Raw genomic sequence first — 25178 nt, forward strand, 5'->3', positions numbered from 1 at the left:
TGTCAGCACTTGGTACGAGCAGCTCATTAAATTGAAGCCCTAGATTCTAGTAGGTATGTAGAATATCTTGCTGTAATCTGAATTTGTTTTTCCCAAATGACTAAAGATATCAGCAACTGTTCATGTTGCTTATTTGTGACACAATCATTCTTAAATAATATATGGAAATACTCAACATTGCTGTCATATTTTGTCAGTGGCTATTTCAACAACACTGTACATATAGGCATAGCACCATGCAGATCTGCAACACGATTATCATCTGAAAAATTGTGAGGACAGCACCCAAATGGACAGCACATTAATATGGCCTAAAAGAACTAAAACATCATTCATTTCATTAGTGTACATTCATTCACTAGACACTGATTCAATAAAAATTTTTAAAAATCTAATAGGATTACTTCCACAGAATAGCGCCAATAAACTATCCCCAGTACCAGGGCCAGTTGGTTTCACAAAAAGTTCTAGAAAGCATTTAAAGAAAAGATTCTAAGGCTATTGGAAGTATATTCTGAAGTATAGAAAAACACCTGAAACTTTCAGATTACATTTATAAAGCAAGTATAATATTGATACCAAAAAGTAAAACTGTAGACCAATTTTACTCATGAGTGTCAACAGAAAAATCCTAAATGACATAGTAGTAGTGAATTGAATCCATCGATATAATAAAAAAAAATCATGGCCAAGTGGGATTTATAACATAATGTAAAGCTGGTTCAATATTAGGCAATCTTTTAATAGAATTCACTGTAACAACAGATCTAAGGAGATAGAGTAGACTGGAGTTGGCCAACTATAGCCAGTGGGTTGGCTATTTTTATAAAGTTTTATTAGAACACAGACATGTTCATTTGATTACATATTGTCTATGGCTACCTTTGCACTGCAAGAGCAAAGCTGGGCAACTGCAACAAAGAGCACATCACATCATCTACAAGCCTAAAATATTTACAATCTGATCCTTTAAGAAAAAGCTTACCAACCCATGCATTTGATGATCATCTTCGCCTATGCTTAAAAGTTGTATAACAAAATTTAAGAGTCATTTGGAATTTCCTAATTCAGAGAACAGTGGTTGTTATCCTTGTAACACTCAAGCCTATTTCCTACATGTCTAATCAATAAAAACAAGTGAAAACATTTTTGTTTTCTTTTCTATTACACATTAACTGAAAGGCCAAGTGAAATATTAAGACCCTTATTTTCTCATGATTTAATTTTGCATAATGGTGAAATATTCCTGCATATAGTAAGTAAAAACAATAACAACAAAACTCAGGTGCAAAAGTGTATTAAAAATTGTGTGGAAAAAAAGGGATATATATTCCTATTTGCGTGTAAATTCATAAAAAACTACTATAAAGATACACAAAAATCTAAAAACAATATTTACTTATTTGGGTTTTGGCAGGAACTGGGCAGATGAAAGATGTGGTAAAAATAAGAAATACACCAGATTTTTTATATATTCTATTACAGACTTTGAACCATATGACTGTATACTTACCCCTCCCCCCTCGAAAAACTCAAATAGATACATAAAAAATAATACAGTGTTCTTTGTGGTTTGGAAATATTTTACAAATTATAACTGGATTGCCTGTTTCAAGTAAGAATGAAATCTGATTAGAGGTAGGAGATAGCCAAGCCATTCTGTTGATGAAGTCAGATCAGTTTGGCCTTAATCTCGCACTGTCTAAATTTATGATTTTAGGCCAAATTTTCATAGATTTTGAACCTTATGGAGGGTACAAAATTGTATGGCTCCTTCTGAAAACCCTGAATTATAATGTAATGAACAATTATGATTCTACTAAATCATTTTACTTAGACAAATAAAAACATACCATTATCTTCTTCAATTCCCACAGGCCCTGCTTGAGGAGTCTCTCCATTCTTTAAACAATTATGGATATATGTAGCCTTCCACCTTGCATACTTTCTGTGTTTCACATTCTAAAAGAAATATTTTTATATCACTATTAGACTGTAGTAAAAAAGTCAAATAAAAATATACATTTATGATAATCTCTATCATATTTCTGAGATTAAACTCATTTTTTCATGGTATAGCTCTGACACCTTCCCCATCCTAGCACTGGATTCTACCAACTGTCTAAGGCTCGACAGACTTCATGAAAACCTGTCTAAAACTCATGCCTAGTTCTCCCCTATAGTTTTGTACTTCAGAAAAGGTCTGCAATGGAAATATGGAGTGTCCTTCCAGCAAAATTTGCAACCCTTATGCACAAGGGAGAACTAAGCTAAATGGAATTCTAAAACGAAATATAAAAGACAGTAATAATAGAGTGAACTATTTTCATTATGGAGGAAAATACTAATCTGTTCAAATCTATGGAAACAAAAGGAAAACCAAGATAATGTAGTGGTTAAGCAAACAGACAAGAGACAGAGAGCTAGCCGAACTTCACTTTTTAATCTGTAGGATACTATTTACCAGTTCTGATTCTCAGTTACTTCGATTCCAAAAAGGGGAAAATAATACCTCACGGTATTGTTGTAAGAACTGAAAATATCAGTGAAGAACTTGCTAGTTGCCTCTTCTTTCCTACCTCAAAATTTATGCTACATACTATAAGAAAAAAAATTGAAAAAATACAATAAAATCTGTTAGAATTTTGGATTGGCTAGTGATTTTTAGTTAATATTTTCAATTGACCTTCATGATACTCCTTGACAAATGGTACTGGTATCAACTAAGAGCTTGTTGGAATTGCAGAATCTTCAAGCCTGCATCAGAAACTGCACTGTAACAAGATCCCCAGAGGATTTGTATGTATGAGAGATTGAGAGAACAGAGAATTTTATGTTGAAAACTGTAATTTGCCTTTTGCAAAGATCCACTAAGTCATAAATAAGTACAAATACAGCATACAGTCCAGACACTTAGTTGAGTAGTTTTGTGAGATTCTGTAAATACTAGATTAGTATACAGAAACACAAAAAACCTAACTCCCAAATTACTGATTTTGTATGTTTAATTTCTCTTATCAAACAATCCTCTTATATACTCCATGAAAAACAAAACAAAACAAAACAAAAACCACTGTTCTATATGTTGATTTCCATTTTCTTCCAGATATGATTATAATTTGTTCCACTTTAGAAAGAAGCTTTTCAAAAAAAGCATCCACATTTAAAGTCTTCACTTCTTTACCATTCGAATCACTCTAGGGAGGAAAAACTTTCTTTTTTGTTTAGTGCTTATTTTCATCAAACCAGAGGTCAGAGAATTTGAATGTACTCACACATTTTAAAGGCAGGGAGCCCACACGCGCCAGGCTGCATCTCACTTAAGTCATCAGTTCACTTGAACTACTCTTGCTAATGTCACCAATGACCCACTCACGCTGGCAAATCCAAAAGACACTTTTCAGGCATCATCTTATCAAAGCTCTCAGTAGCATATTAAACACTGAACCATTCAAACCTTTGTGAAGAATTCTCTCTATTCTTGGCTTTTATGACACTCTACTCTCCTGGTTTCTCCTCTAAGTTGTCTGGCTACTAATCCTCTAACCGACTGCCAAATAATCTTCTGTACCCTGTCCTAGCAAAATTAAACTGTAGGTTCAGTCAATGCTGACTCATATAGAACTTTAAATATGAACTATGTTTTCCACATACTATTAAACGATCCAAATTCTTCTTTTTTAAATAGATTTGGAAACACCCATATTTTCTTGATAATTAGTCTTCATCAGATGATGTACATCCATTCACATTCATTCATTTTCTCTCTCCCTGCTCTCTCATTCTTCTTCTCAGGTTCACACACCTTGTCAGTTGCACTTATTATATCCCAGTGGGCTGTCTTTATTCATTGTACTACCTACCAGATTCCACAAGTATCAGGGTTCCTGTCATATAGCTTATTTTCCTCTCTCCAAACCCATTCCAATGGTTTTAAATACCATCTATATCTTTGTTATTCTCAGATTTATGCACCTAGTTAGAATTTGCTTCTGACGAATATTGAACTGATGATATGACATCTGTACCTGGATGTCTCAATACAACTTAATTTGTCCCTATTATATTTGTTCTTTATTTTCCCACCAATTTTATTCCCTTCAGGGAATTTCATTCTTCCAAGTCAGAGATGCGTGGGGGTCTTTTTAGCAGCACCTTTCTCTTATCCTTTTGTTCTCTTCCCTTACTTCCCATCTTATTTGCCAGGAATCCAGCTGATTATGCTTTTGAAATGTATCTTGAATTGGTCATCACATCTTCTCTGCAACAGATCCCTAAAGTCCTTGCTTACATACAGTCCTGCTCTACTGCCACCTTACCTCCCTCATCCTGTACTCAGAGCAGAATGGTCTTTTTAAATATAAATCCACTCACGTCAATCTTTTCAATGGCTTCTCAATGCACTTAAGTTACAAAACAAACTCTAACTCTGGCTACAAGATTTTATTCTATGTGGTTCCTGACTGTCCAACTTCCTCTCATGTCCCTAACCCATCCACTCACTACCAACTCGCTATGCCAGCATAACCTTTCTGCTTCTAAACATGTCGAGGCTCACCCAATTTGTCTCCTCAGCCCTTTCCCTTTTTCTCACCCAGCTAACTCACTCCTACTCAACTCATTCCTCAGAGATCAGATCATATGTCACTTCCCCAGAAACCTTTTCCTGACTTCCCAATATTAGGTAGAATTTCTCAATAACGCTTTCACATCTTTTCTTTAAAATTCATTACAATTTAAAATTATATATTTATATGTTTAAACTCTTCCCCCAACCCCCAAACACAGATACCCTAGAATATAAGCTCATTAAAGGTAAGGTCTATGTCTGTCTATTGTTTATGATATATCAAGCACTTTGGCTTTGTGACAAGTACATAGTAGTTGCTCAACAAATACACACATCTCTCACGTATGATAGCTTAATTGATTCTGATGGAATCATTCTGTTCAACACACAGATTTATTATTTCTTTGGTAGTATAATAAATACTGAGTTTAGGAAATTCAATTAAGTTTATTATATAGATAGAATGATTTGAAATTTCCGTTTGACTGTTTTTGACCTATAGAAACAGTGATATCATATGGTTCAACTTTTTCTTCCTTCTCTTCCATTCTTTGAGAACAAAGAACATTTGTTAGAAAACTGTGTTTTCCAGATTAGTCTGACGTTTTCAAAATCCTGGACAAATGGGACTGAAGATCTACAAATGCTAAAGTAGACTTATAGCCTATAGGTTTGCATGTGCTCTTGAATTCAGTATCAGCAAAATGATATTTTTTAAAATGTTCATTATTAACCTATACTCCAGCAATAGAAACTAATAAAGTAATAACTTACCTAAAATTTCCAGTAATTTAAAGTTTCTCTTCTATGGGGAAAACCTAAGATATAACTTCAACATTTTTTAGGCTCAGTAACTATTTGCTATTAAGACCTTCAATAAGACAATATAAAAGATAAAATATATTATTTCTGTTCTTAGGGAGCTGATCAGCTTGCTATGAATATGGAGCTATAATACAAAAAAAAATTCTATAAAAATACAGTAGGTAGAGAGCATTAAACTTGTTTCTTTAAAAAGTACATGGAACAGATCAGAGAATAAAGAAGAAAAACATAATAAAGAATAACTGGTAAAGTAAATGGTGCTTTAGTTTGGCCTTGCAGGATGGGTATGATGTGAAGGGTGGAAAGTACTAGTAAGACTACCTTGGGGAGAAGGAAACATATGAGCAAAGTCAGAAAGGCAGAAATAAATGTAGTATTCAGGAAATGAACATAAAGAAATGAATTTGCCATAGGTAGACGATATAAAGACTAGCTGGATAAGATAAAGTCAAAACAATAGACAATGACATCGAAATTGTTATTTTGCTTACTTTGGTTTAGTCGTCAATTCAAGTGAAGACCACAGCCAAGGAATCAAGAGAAGGCTGAGACTTGTAAGGGCGGCAATGGAAGAATAAGGAAAGATCGTCAAGAGCAGAGATGTGTCATTAGAGATCAAGACTAAGGTAATCCACACCCCTGTATCCAAACTGCTATGTACGGATGTGAAAGCAGGGCAGTGAAGAAGACTGATAGGTAAAATGAGATTCATTTGAAATATGGTGTTGGAGGAGAGCTTTATGGATACCCCGGACGACCAGAAAGACGAACAAGTGGGTCCTAGAGCAAATTAAGCCTGAAGTATCACTGGAGGCAAATGACAAAACTGAAGCTGTCCTACTTTGGGCACACCCTGAGAAGTAGGACAATAATGTTCTTTGGAAAGGATAATAATGCTTGGATAAATAGAGGGCAGCATGAAAAGAGGAAGACCAAATACGAGATGGATAGACTCCATAAAAGAAGCCATAGGCAGGAGTCGACAGAAGCTGAACAGGGTGGTTGAGGACAGGGCACTGTGGACATCATTCTTAGGTTCACCAAGAGTCAAAGCTGACACACTGGCATGGAACTTAGGCAAGTCATATTTTAATCTGATAAGGCTCTGAGACGGTAAAAGACTGTTTCAATGTAAATACAGTTTAACTTGGCATTTAAGGCTTTCCACATTGTGGACACTGCTTAAGTCCTATTTTCCACTATTTCCCTTCAGTCCAGAGGAATTCTGTTTCACCTGCAGTCTTTTCTCATGCTATTTTCCCTATCTAATATGGTTTCCTCTTCTGCCAATAAGTTTCTTCTCCTCTAGGTCAGTTTGAATGTTTATTCTCTTATGAATCTCCCTGGTTTCCAGCAAGTCAACAGTTATTATTAAATCAAGTCTGGCACTATGCTAAGTGCTGAGGATAACAGGATGAACAAGGCAGGCATGAGCTTTAGAGTCCAATGTCAAAGCCAGGCAAAAACTTTCATCATTAAATGTGGCACGTGTATTACCCAAGGTCCATCATATTTTCTTCATCTCTCTTAGGATTCCTACAATTCTGTCACTATAAGGATGGGGAAATGACATTACAAAAGTAAAATGACTTACCCGCGGTGACACTATTTAGTAGTAAAGCTGGCCACTGAATTCAGGGTTGCCTGGGCAAACTACAATTAGTATATTACAAATTGCAACTTAGATGGGAATATGTGAAATAAGAGAAAATTGGCTTTAAATGGTCAGCTACTAAATGTTTATTAATATAGGATATACTTTGGTAGATATAAAGAGGATCATTTTCAAAGTAAAGAAATAAATTGCTTAAGAAAGTTAATGTGCCTTCCTCTGGAAGCTTTAAAAATTCAGAAGTTGAATTGTAATGACTTTAAAGGTTCCTTCATTAGTATGTAAACTTTGAAAAAGAAACCATTAGTATAATCTAAAATGGTTTAATTTTAATAAATACATTAAAAAAAATTTCTCCAGAGGATAAATCAACACAACAGTTTAATTTTTATTCCACACTACTTCCAAGACACCCCTGCAAACTGGTGCTTATAATATTTAGCAGAAAAATTTGGCAGTTGTAACTCAAAACTCATTTGCTTTTAAAATGTGTGGGTTTTTTTTTTTTTTTTAAATAAAGGAAGCTAGAAAGGAAGCTACATATTAAATAATATTTTAAGAGAAAATTTTCAAGATGTCAATATTTTTGAAATCTTTTAACTCCTCTGGCTGATGAGACATCCTTTCAGGCAAACAGGAATTACAAAAAAACTTTTACTTTTGTCCCTGGTCTCTAAGTTCCTGTTTTGTAACCAGATTGATGAGAATCACTGACAACTGCAAATTTTGGCCACTACAGTCAGTAGAGATAAATATAAGAATTTTCACTTAATTTTTAAATCATTTGTGCTTGCTACCCTGAAGAATGACTGGTTAGAAAACACTAACCACAGGTTAAAACAAGGGCTCTCAAACCTGGTGCACATGAGGGTGTAATAAAAACAAATTCCTAGTTCAAACTATGGAGAACCTGATATAAATCAGTGTACATTAGCACATCAAAAAGCTCCTTTGAAAGAGAATGCTTTTTATTAGCTGTCTCCAATTCTTCCTCTTGGATTTTCTCTGGAACACATCCTAGTCAAGTTTTTATCCCAAGCATGCACTACAACTGCTTTTCTTAAGGTCACAGATTACTTCTCTCTTGCTAAATCCAAAGATTAGAGGTCATCTTACTTGACTATATCAGCACGAATTGCTGATCACTTGCAAGCCCCTTTTCCCTTCGTTTCCTGGCTATCCTGGTCTTCTGGTTTTCCTTGCCTTGATGGATGCTCTTTTTCAGGCCATCATCGTGACACTTTCTCACCTCCAGGATGAGGAATGCTAGACTTCGGTTCTTGGACTTCTAACACTTCACCTTGATGATCTCATCCAGTCTAATGGCTTTAAATACCACCTCATGCTGCCGACTCCCAAATTTATATCATATACTCAGACCTGTCTCCTGAACTTCAGGACTTACAATTTCAACTCGACATTTCTCTTGTATGTCTGATAATTCAAAACATTCAAAGTTCAAAAGCAACTTCTGGTCTTCCCCTACTAAATTTGTTCCTCTACATGTCAGTAAATGGCAACTCTGTCCTTGTAGCTGTACAAACCCAAATGCTTCATTATTTTTGAGTCTTCTATTTCTCTCATATTCCACCAATCAATCTTTTTAATTATGTCAGCTCTACATTCAAAATATTCCCAAAGTCTAACCACTTCTCACCATGTCTTTCTACTGCAAAGTCTGCTCTGAGTTACCTCTCACTATTAATTGTTTAATAATGTACTAATGGGTACTATTTCCACCTTTCCATTACAGTAAAAAGGAATAACACTTTTAAAATACTAGTCGAATCCTATCAATTGTTTGAATTCCCCCTCCCAACGTTCACTCCTATCACTCTTCCTGTTTCAGCCACATTGTCTTCCTTGCTCTTTCTTAGGTAATCTTTACTAACTCAAAACCTCTGCACTTTCTCTTCCCCCCTTCTGGAACATCTGTTTGATATATTCCCTTTTCTTCTTCAAGGCTTTGCTAAAATGTTGCCTTCTCAGTGGGGCCTTTCTCTAACCATCTTATTTAAATTGACCCTCCTATCCCTACCTTGAGTTTCTCCATGACACTTACCATCTGACACACTATAATATATACACTTTATTAATTTCTTTATTGTCTGTTTCCACCAGAGGAATGTGATTACCATGAAGGCAGTGATTTTACCCATTGCTGTATTACTAGTGCCCACAACAGTGCTTGTTTATAGTAGAGCTTAACAAATATTTGATGAATGAATGGAAATTAAATTCTGGAATCCATGTTTTTTATTTTTAATCTAGTACCCAAAATGATTGTGAAGCTGGCTGTCTCGAAGCCACACTATGGAAGTCACTGAACTGGAAAACTTTTTTTTTTTTGCTAATGAATAAATGTGAATATTAATCTTGAGTAGAATTTGACTTAGGCTTGCAGTGGCTAGAATTGAGGGTATCCATGAAACCCCCTGAATTATGTGCAAAAAATGCAATATATATGCATGAGAGAGAATCCACAGCTTTCATAACATTTCGAAGCAGTGATACAAAAGAGATTAATAATCTCTAACTTGGTGGCAACATGATAGATAACACATTTATACACTTAATGCTTCAATTCTCCCAAGTATACTAAACAAAAAATAAGGGCTCTATATAACTTCTAGGAACACTGGACATAACACAATGAGAAATGCTTGAAAAATACATATTCAACAAATTCATTATCACAATGACTCAAATACTGAAATATTTAGAATCACAAGTTACATGTATTTCCTAATAGAGATTTGTTCAACATTTTTAGACTTCCATATTTTTCAAAACTGAAATTTTATAAAAGTTTTAAAAATGAGAGTTAAACTGTACTTAAAATCCCAACTATAATACACAAATACTTAACTTTAACTACTCTATCTTTATAATAATATTTGAGATGTACACTCCAATGAGCCAACAGGATTTCCAAATATCAAACATGGCATGGACACTAACTGCTTAATACCTAATGCACTCGGTAAGAAAGGGACCAACGCTATCCTGTGAAGTAACAACAGAACACAATTTTGTGAAATTACTTTTAAAGTTTTAAAAATAGTACAAGATATTCATATACTTTTCACTTGGTTTCCCCAACTGTTTACATTTTCTTTGTTGTAGCAATCTATCAATTTATATATGCATATTACTTATATATTTATATGTAATCTCTTTATATACGTATATTTTCCTGTACCATTTAAGAGTAAGTTGGAAGTCACTGTGACCTGTACACTTTCATTATTAATTTTCTAAGATCAAGGAAAATCTCATACAGAATAGTTATTAAAATCAGGAAATGTAATACTTATACAAGAATACTGTCTGATCCACAGTCTCAAAGAATATACATGACTACTATCTGATCCACAGTCCCAAAGAATTCTATCAGTTGTCCAAATAATGTCCTCGGTAGTTATTCCTCCCCTGGGTCTAATTTATGATGCATGCATTATTTAGTTGTCATGTCTCTTTAGTCTTTAATCCCAAACAGCCTTTGTTAGTGCTTCATGACCTTGACGTTTAAAAAAATACCAGCATAGTTGTAAAATATCTATCAATTTGTATTTGTCTGACGTTTCCTCATGCATTTTTAGCAGGATTAGCACAGAAGTGATATTTGTTTTTCTTCATCTTATTAGGAGACATATGATATCAGTTGATCTCAATATTGGTTGTGAGGTTTGATGATTTTGATAAAGTGGTGTCAAACAGGTTTCTCCAGTCTCCACTATTTTCCTATTTAAAATTAATAAGCAATTTGAGAGGAAATAAACAGAGACTGCACCCATCCCTCAATTTACGCAGTAGTTTTTTTACATAAGTTTTTTTAATACGCAGTAAATATTTCCCTGTTTACATGGACTTTTTATGCGTGGTTTCCATTTAAGCGGTTTCATTTTACATGGCTCTTTCTTTTTATTTCCATTACTGGTGATTACTCTTTCTAAAAAACAATAGCTTAAATAACGTACAAAGAATGACTATTTACTAACACACAATTATCACTAGAATATGTGAAAATAGTTGAGCCGTGGTTGGTAAAAGTTGAAACTAATTTAACAAAATGTAAAATCACTGATGGAATAGCTGTAGGAATTGAAACAACACACCTGCTGCATCATAATTCAATTAAAGATACTCATAACTTATATGCATATTAATTTGTGATTACATCACTAGCACTTGGAGATAACCCATCAAAACTAAGTGTTAAGTAAACAAAAGTAATCAATATTATATATGAGCTGTTTTTCTTGTAACAATTTTAAAGGGGACATATAACTGTAGAGGTAAAAAAATAGATTTTTCAATAAAATTGAAAACCTGGAATTGACGCCACATAAAATATCACATATGGCCATGTATGTACTTCCAAATATTTTGAGTGATGAAGACACTGCCTTTGTGTGAATTAAGAAGGTTGATTGCTTTAGATTATAGCACAAACACCAACAGAGAATTAAATTTATTTTGGTTTTCCTGAGTTTTCATTAGCATATTTTTGTGAAAATATGTAAAATAAATATTTTTATAACTTATATTGGCCTATTTCTTTAGTACTTAGTATTTGGTGGACTCCTTTTATGCATTTTTTTTTCCATGTAAAAAAGACACATGGAACAGATAATTTGCGTATATTGAGGGACAAGTATAATGTAAATATCCTGCTCTTCATCAAACTTTCTACTTGCTATTTTTAAACTCCGTTCACGTATTCTAACTTCACCCTTATTTTTACATTTATTAGTTAGAATTCTACTGTAAAGAGCCTTCTCAGTTATTCCATTATTTACTCACTTATTTGTGTGTTATACTATAGACCTACAGATTCTTATTTTATTCAATGACTATCATCTATTGCTATCATTCTTATTTTGATACTCAAATTGCCCCTGACTTGCACAGTGGAAACCCTTTCAAATTGGCTTCTGGATCCTTTTGTCATGTTCTCATGGTTATGTGAACACTTCTTTACTTTCTGGTACAGAAGGTCCAGGTTCACCTACTACTTTCCCTGACCCAGTCCTAGAATTAGCCCCTTCTACAACAGTCGTGGTTCCTATTATAGATAATATTTAGAACCCAAACCAGGCAGTAGGGGTGCTCACTGCTACTGGTACATCATTGCTTCCAGGTACTTTCTGTACAGAGATACAAGAACTATGTTCTATGTGTATGTATACACACATCTATGTATATGTGCTGTATACACACAAACACATGCATATATTACATATGTTTATAGTATACACATACTTATCTATATACATATATCTATTTGCTCTATTTCATATACTTAAAAGCATAAATTAATACAAATACCTCCAACTCCAATCCAACAAAATATTGTAGCATTTTCCTATTCCATAGTTTAATTTCTTTTACCAGAAGTGAGAAACCTGGCTCCCTCAACATATTTACTCATTTGCTCAATCCTAAAATACAGAGTAAGCAGTTTTAGAATTGATGACCCAATATCATCAAGAAAAACCAAACCTACAAATAATAGTTGAATGTTAAACTACTTTTATGGTAAAACTGATATACTCGGAGATGCTTAAATCTTAAATATATAATTTGACGAGTTCTGACAAGTAGATATACCTGTGTATAACATACTCCTATCAAATGATAACATTCCAAGTCCCCCAGAAAGTTCCTATATATCCCTTTCCAGATCGATTTCCTCTTAACACACACACCTGATGTTTTTTCACTGGAACAGATCTATTGTAGTTCTTCATATAAAGGGAATCATAAGTTGGTATTCTTTTGAGTCTTCTGCTCAACATAATGTCTATAAGACTCATCCATGTTGTAGTAACAGCATAATTTATTTATCAATTTCTCTGCTGGTGGACATCTGGGTTGTTTCCAGCTTTGGGGCTATTATAAATATAGTTCCTATGAGTACTCCTGAACAAGTCTTTTTTCTAGACATATGTTTTCATTTCTCCTAGAAAAATACCAAGGAGGAATTACTGAGTAAAAGAGTAGGTGTATGTTTAATTTTATAAAAATCTGCCAAATCTTTTCCTAAGTGGTTGTAACATTTTCACCAAGCAATGTATGAAAGCTCTTGTTTTCCCACATTCTAGCCAGTATTTGATGTGGCCAGTCTGTTCATTTTAGTTAATTTTACTGTCTTCAAACTATTCTGATGACTGGAGAAGGAGGGGCTTAAAATCTCCAACTATGATTATAAGTTTATCTATTATTTCTTTTATTTCCATCAATTTTTGTTTCATAGTTTAAAACACTTTTATTAGGTGCATAGACATTTTTAACTATAACATCTTCTTGATGAACTGAGCTCTTTACCATTACAAAATGTTCCATTTTTACCACTAATAACAGATCTTCTTAAAGTTTATTTTAATATTAAATATGGCCACTTGGGATTTTGTTTACTTAGTATTTGAATATTTTTTCCCATCCTTTCATTTTCACAGTATCTGTGTTACTGTATTTAAAGGAATCTCTTGTAAACAAGATGTTAGAACTTATTTTGTCTAATTTGAAAATCTTTACTTTTAAATTAGTCCCTTTACATTTATAGTACATATTGATACAGGCCTAAAATTTGCTATTTGTTTTATATCAGTCCCATCTGCTTTTTCTCTTCCCTTTCTCTGCCTTCTTTTGGGTTTACCAAAGATGTATGTATAGTTATAATAATTTTTACTTAAATAGGTATATATCTTTTAAAGAAATGAAGCAAAGAGAAAATATATAGTTTTAAAAATATACTTACCTACATACTATGTCCAGTGTATTTTATTCCTTCCTAAAAATCCAAGTTGCCATCTGGTGTTGTTTTCCTTCAGACTGAAAAACTTCCTTCCTTTCTGCTGTTTAGTACTTTATATCTTTAGTGCAGATTTGCTAGCAAACAATTTAATTGCCTGAAAATTTAACTGCCTTGAGTTTTTGAAGTATACTTTTGCTCTACATAGAATTGAGTTAACAGGGTTTATTTGCTTGTTTGTTTGTTTTTCTTTCAGTACTTTAATTATGTCGATTTCATTATCTTCATGCTACCACTTTTTAAAAAAATGAGAAATCAGCCAGCCTTCTAAGCAGTGCCCTCATGTGTAATGTGCTCTTTCCCAAGACTGCTCTTTCAAGATTTCCTCTTCCACTGCTTAACCTCACTGGTTTGACTATGATGTTCTCAGATATGGTTTTCTTTGTATTTACTTTACTTGGAAGTTCACTGAGCTTCCTGGATCCATAACTGTTTTATCAACCAGTTTAGAAAAATCTACGGTCACTATTTCTTCAAAATTTTTTTTTACATTTTCTTTCTTCTTTCTTTTTTTGGGACTCCGATTATACATGTTGGACCTCCAAAAATAGTGGTGATACATAATGCCTACCTATTTTTGAATAAATTCAACTTAAGTAAATTATATGATTGATCAATTTAGAATAGTTTCCATTAAAATTATCATGTATTTGCTGATGTCCTCTCTAAATACAGTATACTAGAACATTATCCATCAACTAATAAAAGCAAGAACTAATGTCTTTTAAGCATTTACTACATGCTAGGTACTTTTCTAAAGGCTTTACACACATTTTTCATTTGCTCCCCAGGACAACTGTAGGCACTACAATTTTCTTTATGTTACAGATGTGGGGACAGGCTTAAATAAGTCAAATAACTTACCCACAGTCACACAATTATGAAGTGGCATATGGAATTTTCACTTACAATTAACTGAATATTAAGTGCAGGAGACCGTTCCTGGCAATTACTATACAGAAGTAAATACAAGATACATGGAATTTCTACTCTAGTAAGAGAGACGATACTATCCTCATAATTTTCTATTTATTATTATAATTGCTAAGGAGAGCTTCAGTGTAAAGTGAAAGCATGAAAACCTAAGGCATGGCGTATATACAGAACATATGCTTTTGCAATTAGATAAATCTCTCTCACTCCATCGTGGTTTTCTAGACTAGCAATAAGATGTTGCTCAATTCAGAAACTTCCAGTGCAAATCGATACCTTAAACAGACTACCTCCTTCGCAGCCAGCTACACAGGTACCTAATCGCTCTAGTCATGCTGCAGCCCTGTTTTCCATCAGGGAGAGTCCCAGACTGGGATGCAAACAGTAGTCCATGGGGTCTTCCACAGAGGGATCCAGATCAATGCTAATCAAAATGTGATCCCATAACCAATGCTAGTCTGCAAACTGCTTACCAGTTTGCAACAAAATAGTACAGAATTGAGGGTATTTAGGAAACTTACAGCAAATTAGACTTGATGTTATTAAATTTAATTTTTCTAGCAATTCAATTACTTGTATTTTACAAAACAGTCTGCAACAAATTAGAAATTAAGGGGGAAAAAGGCTGGATCCTTATCATAGAGTCTGAGAACATTATTCTGAGCTATAGCATCTGGGGACAAGGTACTTATATTTTTGTGGCCCTCAGTTTTCTTACTGTAATTCAGAGTGGCAAAAGGTGAAACAAAATATATTTAAAGTGTCTAAGTGCAGAGCCCGACAAGTGGTAGGAATGGATCCCTTTCCTGTGTTTTATCATTACTAGGCCACCTATCATTATAGTGTGGTCCAGTAGTATAAGTAACAAGTAATATAAGTAACAAATTTAGATTTGAGAGAATAGAGAAATTCTGGTGATGCTATACCTAAAACTGGGACACTGATTCCAAGAGAGTTACTAGAATGCTAGAAGTTTACATAGCAACAAATTTAATTAAATATTGGGATGGAATTATATAAGGCACAGTTAAAAGAGTTCAAATACATATACCTAAAACAGAGATAGGAGAGTTGAGAAACAGAACAGTGGCAGATAAAAAAATATACACATATAAACAGTTGAAGACGAAAGAAAATACAGACTTTATTTAGTTTTGTGCAACTATGAGTAATGACATGAAAAGGGAAAAACTATCAGAAAATAGACCAAAATGCTGTGAGTAGTTGAGATCTATTAATTTCAGAAGAATCATGAAAGTTCAGTGAAAACGGGTCTGCACATTATTTCCATCTACAGACAGAAAGATAAAAAGTTAAACTAAAATAACTTTTGAAATATTAACTAATCAGCCATGTTTTCTACCCAGTGTGCTAATTTGTGCTTAATGCCAAAGATGTAAGAGTAGAATAAGATAAAGTCGCCCTGTCAAGGACTTGCAGTAGAATTTATTCCAAAATATATAAAACTCAATACATTTACTACTATTCGCAAAGTTAAGACTCTAAAGGAAGAGTAGTTGAGAGAATAGAGAAATTCACTTAAGAATCAGAATAATATAGCTAAGATTCAAAGAGAAGGTAAGACAGGTAAAGCAGGTTAAGAATACAAAATTCCCAAAAATCAAAGCTGGAGGGTGGTAAGCAGACTGACCTGACAAACATGAAATGGGATTGGTAAGAAGTACCACGAGCAAGAGGAACTTGCAATGCCAGGAAATGAAAAGTTCCTGGAGTTTCTTCAATAAAAATGACAGAAGAGAATAGTTTACAGGGAAAAAGAGCCCAAAAGTAGTCTGAAAGTAATTGTGTAAATTGAAGTAATTTAGCTGGCCTTTGCAAAAAAAGTCTGTTTTTTTAAAAAGCAAAGAATAATTTAATTAGAACACTCAAAATCTTTATGTATCGATGTCATACAGAAAGACTCAGGTGTTCAGCTTGCTTACTCCACACTGTATTGCTATACCTTTTTTCTCCCTTTCTTCCTACTAGAATTTGTTTTAATCTGGTTTATGACTTATTTTTCTAATCTGAGGTCTCATTATTCTTGTTTGCCTTCGTGGTACTCTCCAAAACCCTACTGAACTATCTAAAGCTTTCCATAATGTCACATGTGGATCACTTTGTACCTCAAATATCTAGTATAGTGCCACATACTAGTAAAATGGAGCAGAAAAGAAATTCAGATCAGTAACAACAGGAGACAGGAGTAGAAAAGAAGCTAAACAGAGTAGATCGACAGGGCCTTTAGAATAAAAAAAGTGCCACCCAGTGAGAAGCATTTAAGTCTCTTATACTACTCTGTCTCAGGAAAGATGGACAGCAGTGGCTCTCAATGGGCATTGCCCCATACAACAGAGGGTGTTTGGGAAATATCTGGGGTGGTTTCTGGTTATCTGAATGACTAGGGAATGCTGTGTGGGCACAGTAAAGGAATGCTTGATGTTTTGAAATAAAAGGAACAATCACAGACAAGAGAAAATTGTCCCCACTTGGTACAATTTTGAAATGTCCTGCACAACTCTGCCAATGCAAAAACCCAGCTTATAATCATCAAGCATAAAACTTAACTTTATTTTACATAAGAAGTTTTTGCAGTTTTGATACATTGTTTTATAAAAATGCAAATATCTCATAGATTAAACTTTTTTGGTTTGGAACTTTACTATGAGCTGCTCATCATCTTGTATCACAGAAAGCAATGTTCACAGATTTCAAATCACAGAAAGCAATGTTCTTCACAGATTTCAAATCACCAATATAATATGCCTCTAACAGTCTCATTTATGGCTTTTGTTCTATCTCTTTCGAGATTAATATCTCTCCTCTCAGAAAACAAACTTTCTTGCTACAGTGAAGACAACACTGGACTCACAGCAATGTTTGTCACTTAGCCTCAGTTTACTCATGTATAAAATGAATATGTACTCTACTTAGAGTGGATATAAGAAATAACTTGATAAAATAAATATGAAGTATCTTGTAAAATATCAAGTTCTGTATTTTACAATAGAAACAAACAATAAACTAGAAATGAAGTAGGAAAGAAAAGTCCTAAAAAAAAAGTCCTAAAAAAAGTCTCTGTCTCTAGTATGTTTATGAAATAACAGTAAAGAAACTTAATAGCTTATAGGCTTAATGATATTTAAACACTTAAACTCAAAACTTATGCTGCCCAGTATAGTAGTCATGCATTTGCTAAAGTGTAAAATACACACTAGATTTAAAGAACTTACCACAATTATATATGTAATTTACATACATGTATATAGTATATATGTATATAATTTACATATATGTATAGTTAAAAATAATTTCATTATTTTTTACTTTTTAAAATGTGCTAGTAAGTTTCAAATTAAACTTTTTCCTTACATTACATTTCTGACAGAGACTCTGCTCTTAATAAACAATGTAGAAATAAACTGATAAATAGCAAGCATACTGATCTTCAGCTTAGAAGACAATAAAGAATATACACTCACTTCATCAGTGAGTTCTCCAAACACTGTTATGACATCTATTAAAAGACTTGCAGTATAGAAGGACTTGATCATGTTTCTGGAAGAGAAAAGAGAGCTGGTCTAGTTTAAATGAAAAACATTAAGATGTAGAATTAGTCATATAGCTATAAGAAAAAAATTCCAATGTTTGTAAAAGCATTCTGAAATTAATATTTTAAGTAAAATCAGATTTTAACAACATAATAGAGCTCCTCTTACAATCTGTTATTAGGAAAAGTAACAACAATCCTATTACATGTAAATATGGTACAGTAAGGTTTTATAATCTTATAATCTTAGAAATAATAATTACAGTATTATCTAAATGCATATCAAGTCATGTACATTTCTTTGCATTTAGGCATAATAATGACAAATCATTTGAATTGGTGAGGTGGGAGTTTTTAAAATGAACACCATTGAATCAGGCTGTTTGCGGCTAAAACCAACTCTTAGATTTTCAGAAATGTTAATGAACAGCTAGTTAGGGTACATTCACTGAGAAAATGAATCCGCCCTAAGTAGTCTTCTTTCAGCTGTTTAAAAAGACAGGACTGTTCTTGATACTCAGAATTAATCTAAGAGTCTATAAGTAATTTTTTAAAAATCTAAATTATTACAGAAAGTCAGAAAGTGTTCAATGCAAAACTAGATAATTCTAGTTAAAGAGGAAGTAAACGTGTCATTTTTATTTTCCTCTTTCTTTACTTACTTGTGAAATCGCCCCGCCCGATCCTCATTATCTGCATACAAAAACATTTTCAAAGCATAATTCTCCAAGTGAGCAGAACCAACTATTTCTTGAGTAATAGCTTCATTATCACCCAACTGTTTCTTAAGCTAAAACAAAATCAGATAGAAAGCTTATGATTTTGAAGTTAATGGAAGAGTGTATGCTTAAGTACAAATTATCATAATATTCATTTTAAGTAAATTATTTTACATTTATTTCAGTAAAAGATGTATTGATGAAATCTTGCAAAAAAGAAAACTGCTGTCATAGCCAAAATATTTAAAACAAAATCCAAAACTCACAAAATTTTGAAGAAACAACTTATAAGATATAATATAGCTCCAAAAATAAAAACCAAGAGCAAAAAGATAACACATCCAAATATCTATTCTAAAGCATCACACAAATATTTCAAAATAATGTATTGCCCAATGTACTATCAGGTATCCTAAAAATGGTATTAGGAAATTCTTTCCTAACTTTATATAATTTAAATTTTTCATTTATTCCCATTTCAATTTCTTATCAAATGAAAAAATAAGACTAGAAATATCAATATATCCTAAAATAAGATCTCTCAGAGCATATTGTATAAAAAAAGAGACCTAATTCTAAGTAAGGTGTAAGATGACGAACCTAGAATTGAATTATTAAAGTTTTTAAAATTTAGACAAGCATATGGTTCAAATCAACACAATTTACAACTGTGTGAATTTCCAGTCAGTACAACCAATTTCTACATATATAATAATTTATAGTATTTAAAAAACAATAAACAAATAAAAAAACAATAAACAATAAACAGGATATTTCGTAAAATAAAGTAAATACTCTCATAATTACAAGAGAATAATTTAATGTCCAGAAGAGATGTAATGTGGGAATTTAGGAACATTTTTAGCTATGCTTATCCTGAACAAAAACTGAAAAAAAGCCCACATATAACAATAATTTACTGTATCCAAACTGTGAAATAATTTAATTCTAGATTTAATTTTAGAAAAAAATTAGTGAAAGTATGTTATTTCATCTTCAACATAAAATATCTGGCGGCAAAAAACATAATATACTAAAACTTTCCAACTGTAATATAAACATAGTATAGACAGATGTCTTCTCACCATGGAATACACTGATGAGTCCCTTTCTAAATGTGATTTTACATTTTGCTTATTATAAAGAACTGTTTGAGTTTTATGTTACTCAAAAGCTATTATTATTTACCTATTATTGTTATATTATAAAATTATGAGATATATTCTATATAAAATGTCTGTTAGAGATGGAATTTTACAAATATAACAGTATATATGTGTAAGACACATTCTTCCTCCTGTCCTCTAAACCTATGGTCCCAAAAAAAGTACTCAAATTTTTCTTGTATCCATAGAAGGAGTATTAGAAGTTGAAAGCCAGACAGACTCTAGAGACAGTTGCATTCCCATCAGAGGTGCCACAAGTACCTCCTTGGGTGGTTAATTGTAGCAGAGGACAGGGGCTCTGGGTCTGAAGGCCAGACACCTACACCAACTTAGGACACTACTGCCTGTGGCTGCTTAATACAATTAGGCTTGATATAAACAACTTGCAACATTTATAAATAACCTGTGAAACTAGACATGGTGTCCATAACCTGTGAAGTTCAAGATGACTCATTAGTCACCACCACATTTCTTCTAGCAGGGTAGAAAGCCTGGACCATAAATTAGCATCTTACCCTGCAACCAAGAGTGGGAGGAAGAGAGAAAAGGCAACTGATATCATTTCCTTCATTGTCTCTTTCACTAAATAAATAAGCCATTTCAATCATCCATAAGATTGTATGCAGGAAGATTAGAAAAGATTCATCACTTATGAATGGATGACTCAAAGGCCATCTACAATAATATGGAACAAGACATAATGGTATATGCACATATAATTGGACCTATTTTTAAATTCACTTATAACTAACTCCCTTAGCAGTATGATGTAAAAACAAACAAACAAACAAACAAAAACTGCATCTTTTTTTTTCTCAGCTATAATGACAACTGATTATATTATGGCATCTGATTGCTGCCAAAGGAAAAGACTAAAATGACAACACATACATACGTAAATGAAATAAAATGGCATTTTAAACATCAATCAGAAAATAAATTATCACTGTTTAACTTACAGCTTCTAACTGATCCATTAGCTTTGATAAAAATTTACGACACTCAGGAGTTTTACTATCAATCTTCATTCCAGTTTGCATCGCATATAAACGACCTACATAGAAAAGAAAAATAAGATTAATTTGAACAATTTCATTTTTTAACATCTTTATGACTAAGTGTTTAAAATGTTTTATCTAATAAATCACCCCAAATTTAAGTGAATTTAGGAATAACTTGGATTTACTATGAATCTTATTTACAAATATAAAGAACACAAAAATATTACTCAAAGAATACAAGAGATTCATGATGATTCACAAATTTCTTTTTACTAAGAAAGGCATTCTCTTTTGGCATGTTTATTTAAAAAAAAAGACTAACTCCTAAGCTGTCAAAGGGACCTGCAACTTAACTGGTAAGTCAGGGCACTCAGAAAAACAACCTACATGTACGAGAGCATGTGCCAAGTATCTAGTAAGTCATAGTGCTAAAATATACAATATGGGCTGGGATAGTGGGAAATGTGAATTGAGCTGAGGCTACTAAGTACTGTTTTAATCATTTTTATGTGTACAAATAAAAATAAACATACTTTCTCTAAAAAAAAAATTAACGAAAACATTAGAGATAAGGCTAAAGCTAAAGACCTCTCTAACATCACCATCCTAATAGCTTTTCCAATGATAAGAGCTGTGAACAGTTTGGTGGCAACTGTTATCACTAGTATGTACATGTATTGTCTGTAATTTATCTCTTACATTCAACAAAATGTTTTAGAGATCTGTTAGTGCTACAGTGCTCCACAGTATGGACACATCATTTAACTAAAGCGCATTTAGGTAGTTATCGGCTTTTCATTATCACAAATCATGCTGCCCTACCAAACCTTCCTGTGTACACATTCATAGGTTCCCCGAGGTAAATATCAAGAAGTGGAATTCCTGGGTTATAGCATATGTTCTTTTTTCACTTTGCGAGCTACTCTTAAACTGTCTTCCAAAACAGATTACTGTGCTAATATCCAGTTTTATCTCCTATATATCCAAGCACCTACTTCTCCCAAACTCACAAAAAGTTGATAGTAGTAAACTTCCTGTCAATCTCAGGGTTGAAAGTGGTATCTTACTATTTGATTTTGTATTTACTCGAGTACTAATACGTGTTAGATTTTTACTGGATAGCCCTCTATCCTCCTTTTTGAATTAGAAATTATCAAAATTAAAGAAAAAAAACTTCCACCAAATTTTCTATTGGGTTGTTTGCTTTTGTAACAAATTGGCCTGTGGCAGTTCTTTATACAGTATGGAGTAGGAACATAACATCTTCCCCTCAAATGGAATCTTGTAAACACTATCCCCATTCCCTGCTTTACTCTTCTTTCTCAGCAATGTAATCATCTTCTATTTATTTATCCTGTCTCTACTCCAACTAGAATTTAAACTCCATAATGACAGCAATTTTAATCTATTTAGTTTGCTGATGTATCCCTGGCATCTATGATAGTGCTTGGCCTTCGATAAACATTTTCTCAATAGATAAAATACATGAATGAAAGAACAGCTCATTTCATATGTTAGGTTTCCATGTGATAAAAGGACCCAATTCTGTATACTTTCTACTAGGTCTACTGCTGCCTTATTTACTAGAGCTTTAAACATGGCTTGGTATCTGTCACTTATCCTCAAGATTTCCAATTCAATTATGCATACGTGACCATATCTTCTTTAAAAATGTATTAATAGACAAATAATACATAGTTATTTATTCTACCTCTGTGTTTTTAATTTTAATAGCTTTATCTGAAGAAACTACCTTTTAATGCTTAGGCTTTTAGGGCTATCTCATGTTCCAGAGCTTGATGTGTAATTTATTAATGTATTTATTTCCATAAATCAAATTTAAGGGTTTAATCTATCTAGATACTAGCAAGAGAAAAAAAAAATTGGAGTTCCAAAAGTAGCATACAGATTTATACTGCCACACAGTGTAAAATATGGTGCTTTCATTTTTACTGCATATAGCCTGCATTGGATATCATTTTGACAAGAAAACAGACAGATGCTAATTTAAGAAGCAAAAAAAGCACTTTAGTTTAAATATTCATTGCTTTGATTACAAATGCGATCTGCATTTTCTCCTTTTAACTACTCATGTTTCTTTAGCAACTTGTCCAGATCCTTTCCCCAGTTGTCTATTAGGTTTTAATCGATCCCCTTCCCACGCCTTTTAACGCATGGTTGAACATCTTCTTTTTAAACCAGTGATTTTTGAGTTATTAAAGTTCTGTGCCAGAAAGTCTGCTTTGTTTCTTAAAATTGATTGAACTCTCAAGCACTCCTTCTTTGTGAGTTGTTAGGTCTTTTCTTCTAGCATTTTTGTTGCATTTATTAAAGTGTATCACGAGCTCTTTAGATAATAAATATATGGGCTGCAAATACTATGCTGTCTTTCAATTTCTGAATGTTGTTTTAAAAAAGGCTTTAAATATTTATGTACTCAAATCTATTATTTGAAATATTTTTCTCTATCAGTTCTAAGCTTTGAAAGTTCTTTTATCTCCAGGGACTTGATGTTGAGTTACACGATTTTTCTAGTTTTTCCCATGGGTTTCCAAATTTAACTCTTTAATTTCTCTCCCAATAGCACCTGTCTCAGAATCGATAAATACTCCTTCCTTTCTCTAATGATATGTGATTCCTTCCTTAATATGCATAGTCTCACTTTTTATACTTCTTGCCTATTTGATTTTGTTGAGCTCTCAGATCATACATCATCTCCTTATATAATAATATCTCTAACTGATAATATGCTTTTTCTTCTCCAAATTTAATCTTACCATGTCTTATTGTATTACCAAATTTTTCGGAAGACTTTTAAGTGTTATTGCTCTTATTTTCAGGAGAAAGGCTTTTAGTTAGGATTAAGGATTGTTAAGAGATAAAATAAAGCATATTAAAAATGTAGAGTGTATTTGAAAAAAAAATCAGTTCAAACAAGGCAGTACCAAACAAAAAGTGGTTAGGAGCACTTAGCACACAAGCCAGAGTAAAGACATATAAAGAAAGTGTGGAAGCAAAGAAATCATTTGACTGGCTATGGCGTAAAGCCTCATTGGCTGCCTGTGGTTGGTTGTCCTCAGCATTTTGATTTCTAACTGTGAGGTATTTACAAGCTGAGATTTCAGTTTGCTAACACAGTCACATCGACCAAATGCCTCTTTAATTAATTTAACAGGACCAATTCCATGCCAGTTTGCTCATATTTCCCCTAATAGAGTCACCATCCTAGCTATACTAAGGCTGAGGCCTTCCAGACCCATATGATCCCAGGAATTGATAAAACAATTGGCTGGAGTATGGGAAAAAAAATATTAGCATTTGTATTGATATTTTTATGTCTTTAAAATTTCTATTTTTATATTTTTCATCGTATATAGTATTAGTCCATCAATACACAAATGTAATTTATAAATAATTTATATATCGGAGATTTGTATTTTTTTTAACTCATGTGGATAGGTGATCAAAAGGTTAATTAGTACTCAGTGAATCGTCACTCCTCTCAACTATAAACTATATTTTCTTGTCCCCATCTAGCCCATGCCTCTCTCTCATGACCTCATTCCTTCTACTGTATTCCCTGGAACTACTGCTTCATAATCAGCAAACTCCCATACATCTCCTCAGATTCCTTCTCCTTTATCTTAACTCTGGATATCTCTTGAAGAAATCACGTTATTTACAATCCTCTAGAGTAGTGATTTTTAATTCTCTTTCACTCCTATCTCAGGATTGGCAAGTACAACTGGTTTTCACTTTGCATCCCACTGCTTCTTACATTCCAATATTATCTCAATGTCTTCTAAACATGCTGTTCTAGGACTCATGCCACCCTCTTCCACCTGATCTTGTTAATGCTTATAATCCATCGCCCATGGACCTTCGGGTCCTTCCTTATTCTTCCAACATCTTGGAAATTTCCCTTTTTACAAAGATAATAAACACTTGTGGCAGAGACTGCTAGCTGCCTTTCTACATCCATTCT

The 25178-nt window shown here is 33.1% G+C and overlaps 1 protein-coding gene across 1 annotated transcript in view; it reads right to left on the minus strand.

Moving 5' to 3' along the window:
* VTA1 (vesicle trafficking 1) overlaps positions 1-25178 on the minus strand; it is a 57559-nt gene that overhangs the window by 17170 nt on the left and 15211 nt on the right. The window contains exons 2-5 of the mRNA XM_006915362.2: positions 21152-21246; positions 18970-19097; positions 18240-18315; positions 1854-1962 (exon numbers count right to left, since the gene is read on the minus strand). Of these exons, the coding sequence (XP_006915424.1) occupies positions 1854-1962; positions 18240-18315; positions 18970-19097; positions 21152-21246 (408 nt within the window). The remainder of the gene's footprint in view (positions 1-1853; positions 1963-18239; positions 18316-18969; positions 19098-21151; positions 21247-25178) is intronic.

This window comes from Pteropus alecto, unplaced genomic scaffold (genome assembly GCF_000325575.1).
Source record: "Pteropus alecto unplaced genomic scaffold, ASM32557v1 scaffold185, whole genome shotgun sequence".
Lineage (NCBI taxonomy): Eukaryota > Metazoa > Chordata > Mammalia > Chiroptera > Pteropodidae > Pteropus > Pteropus alecto.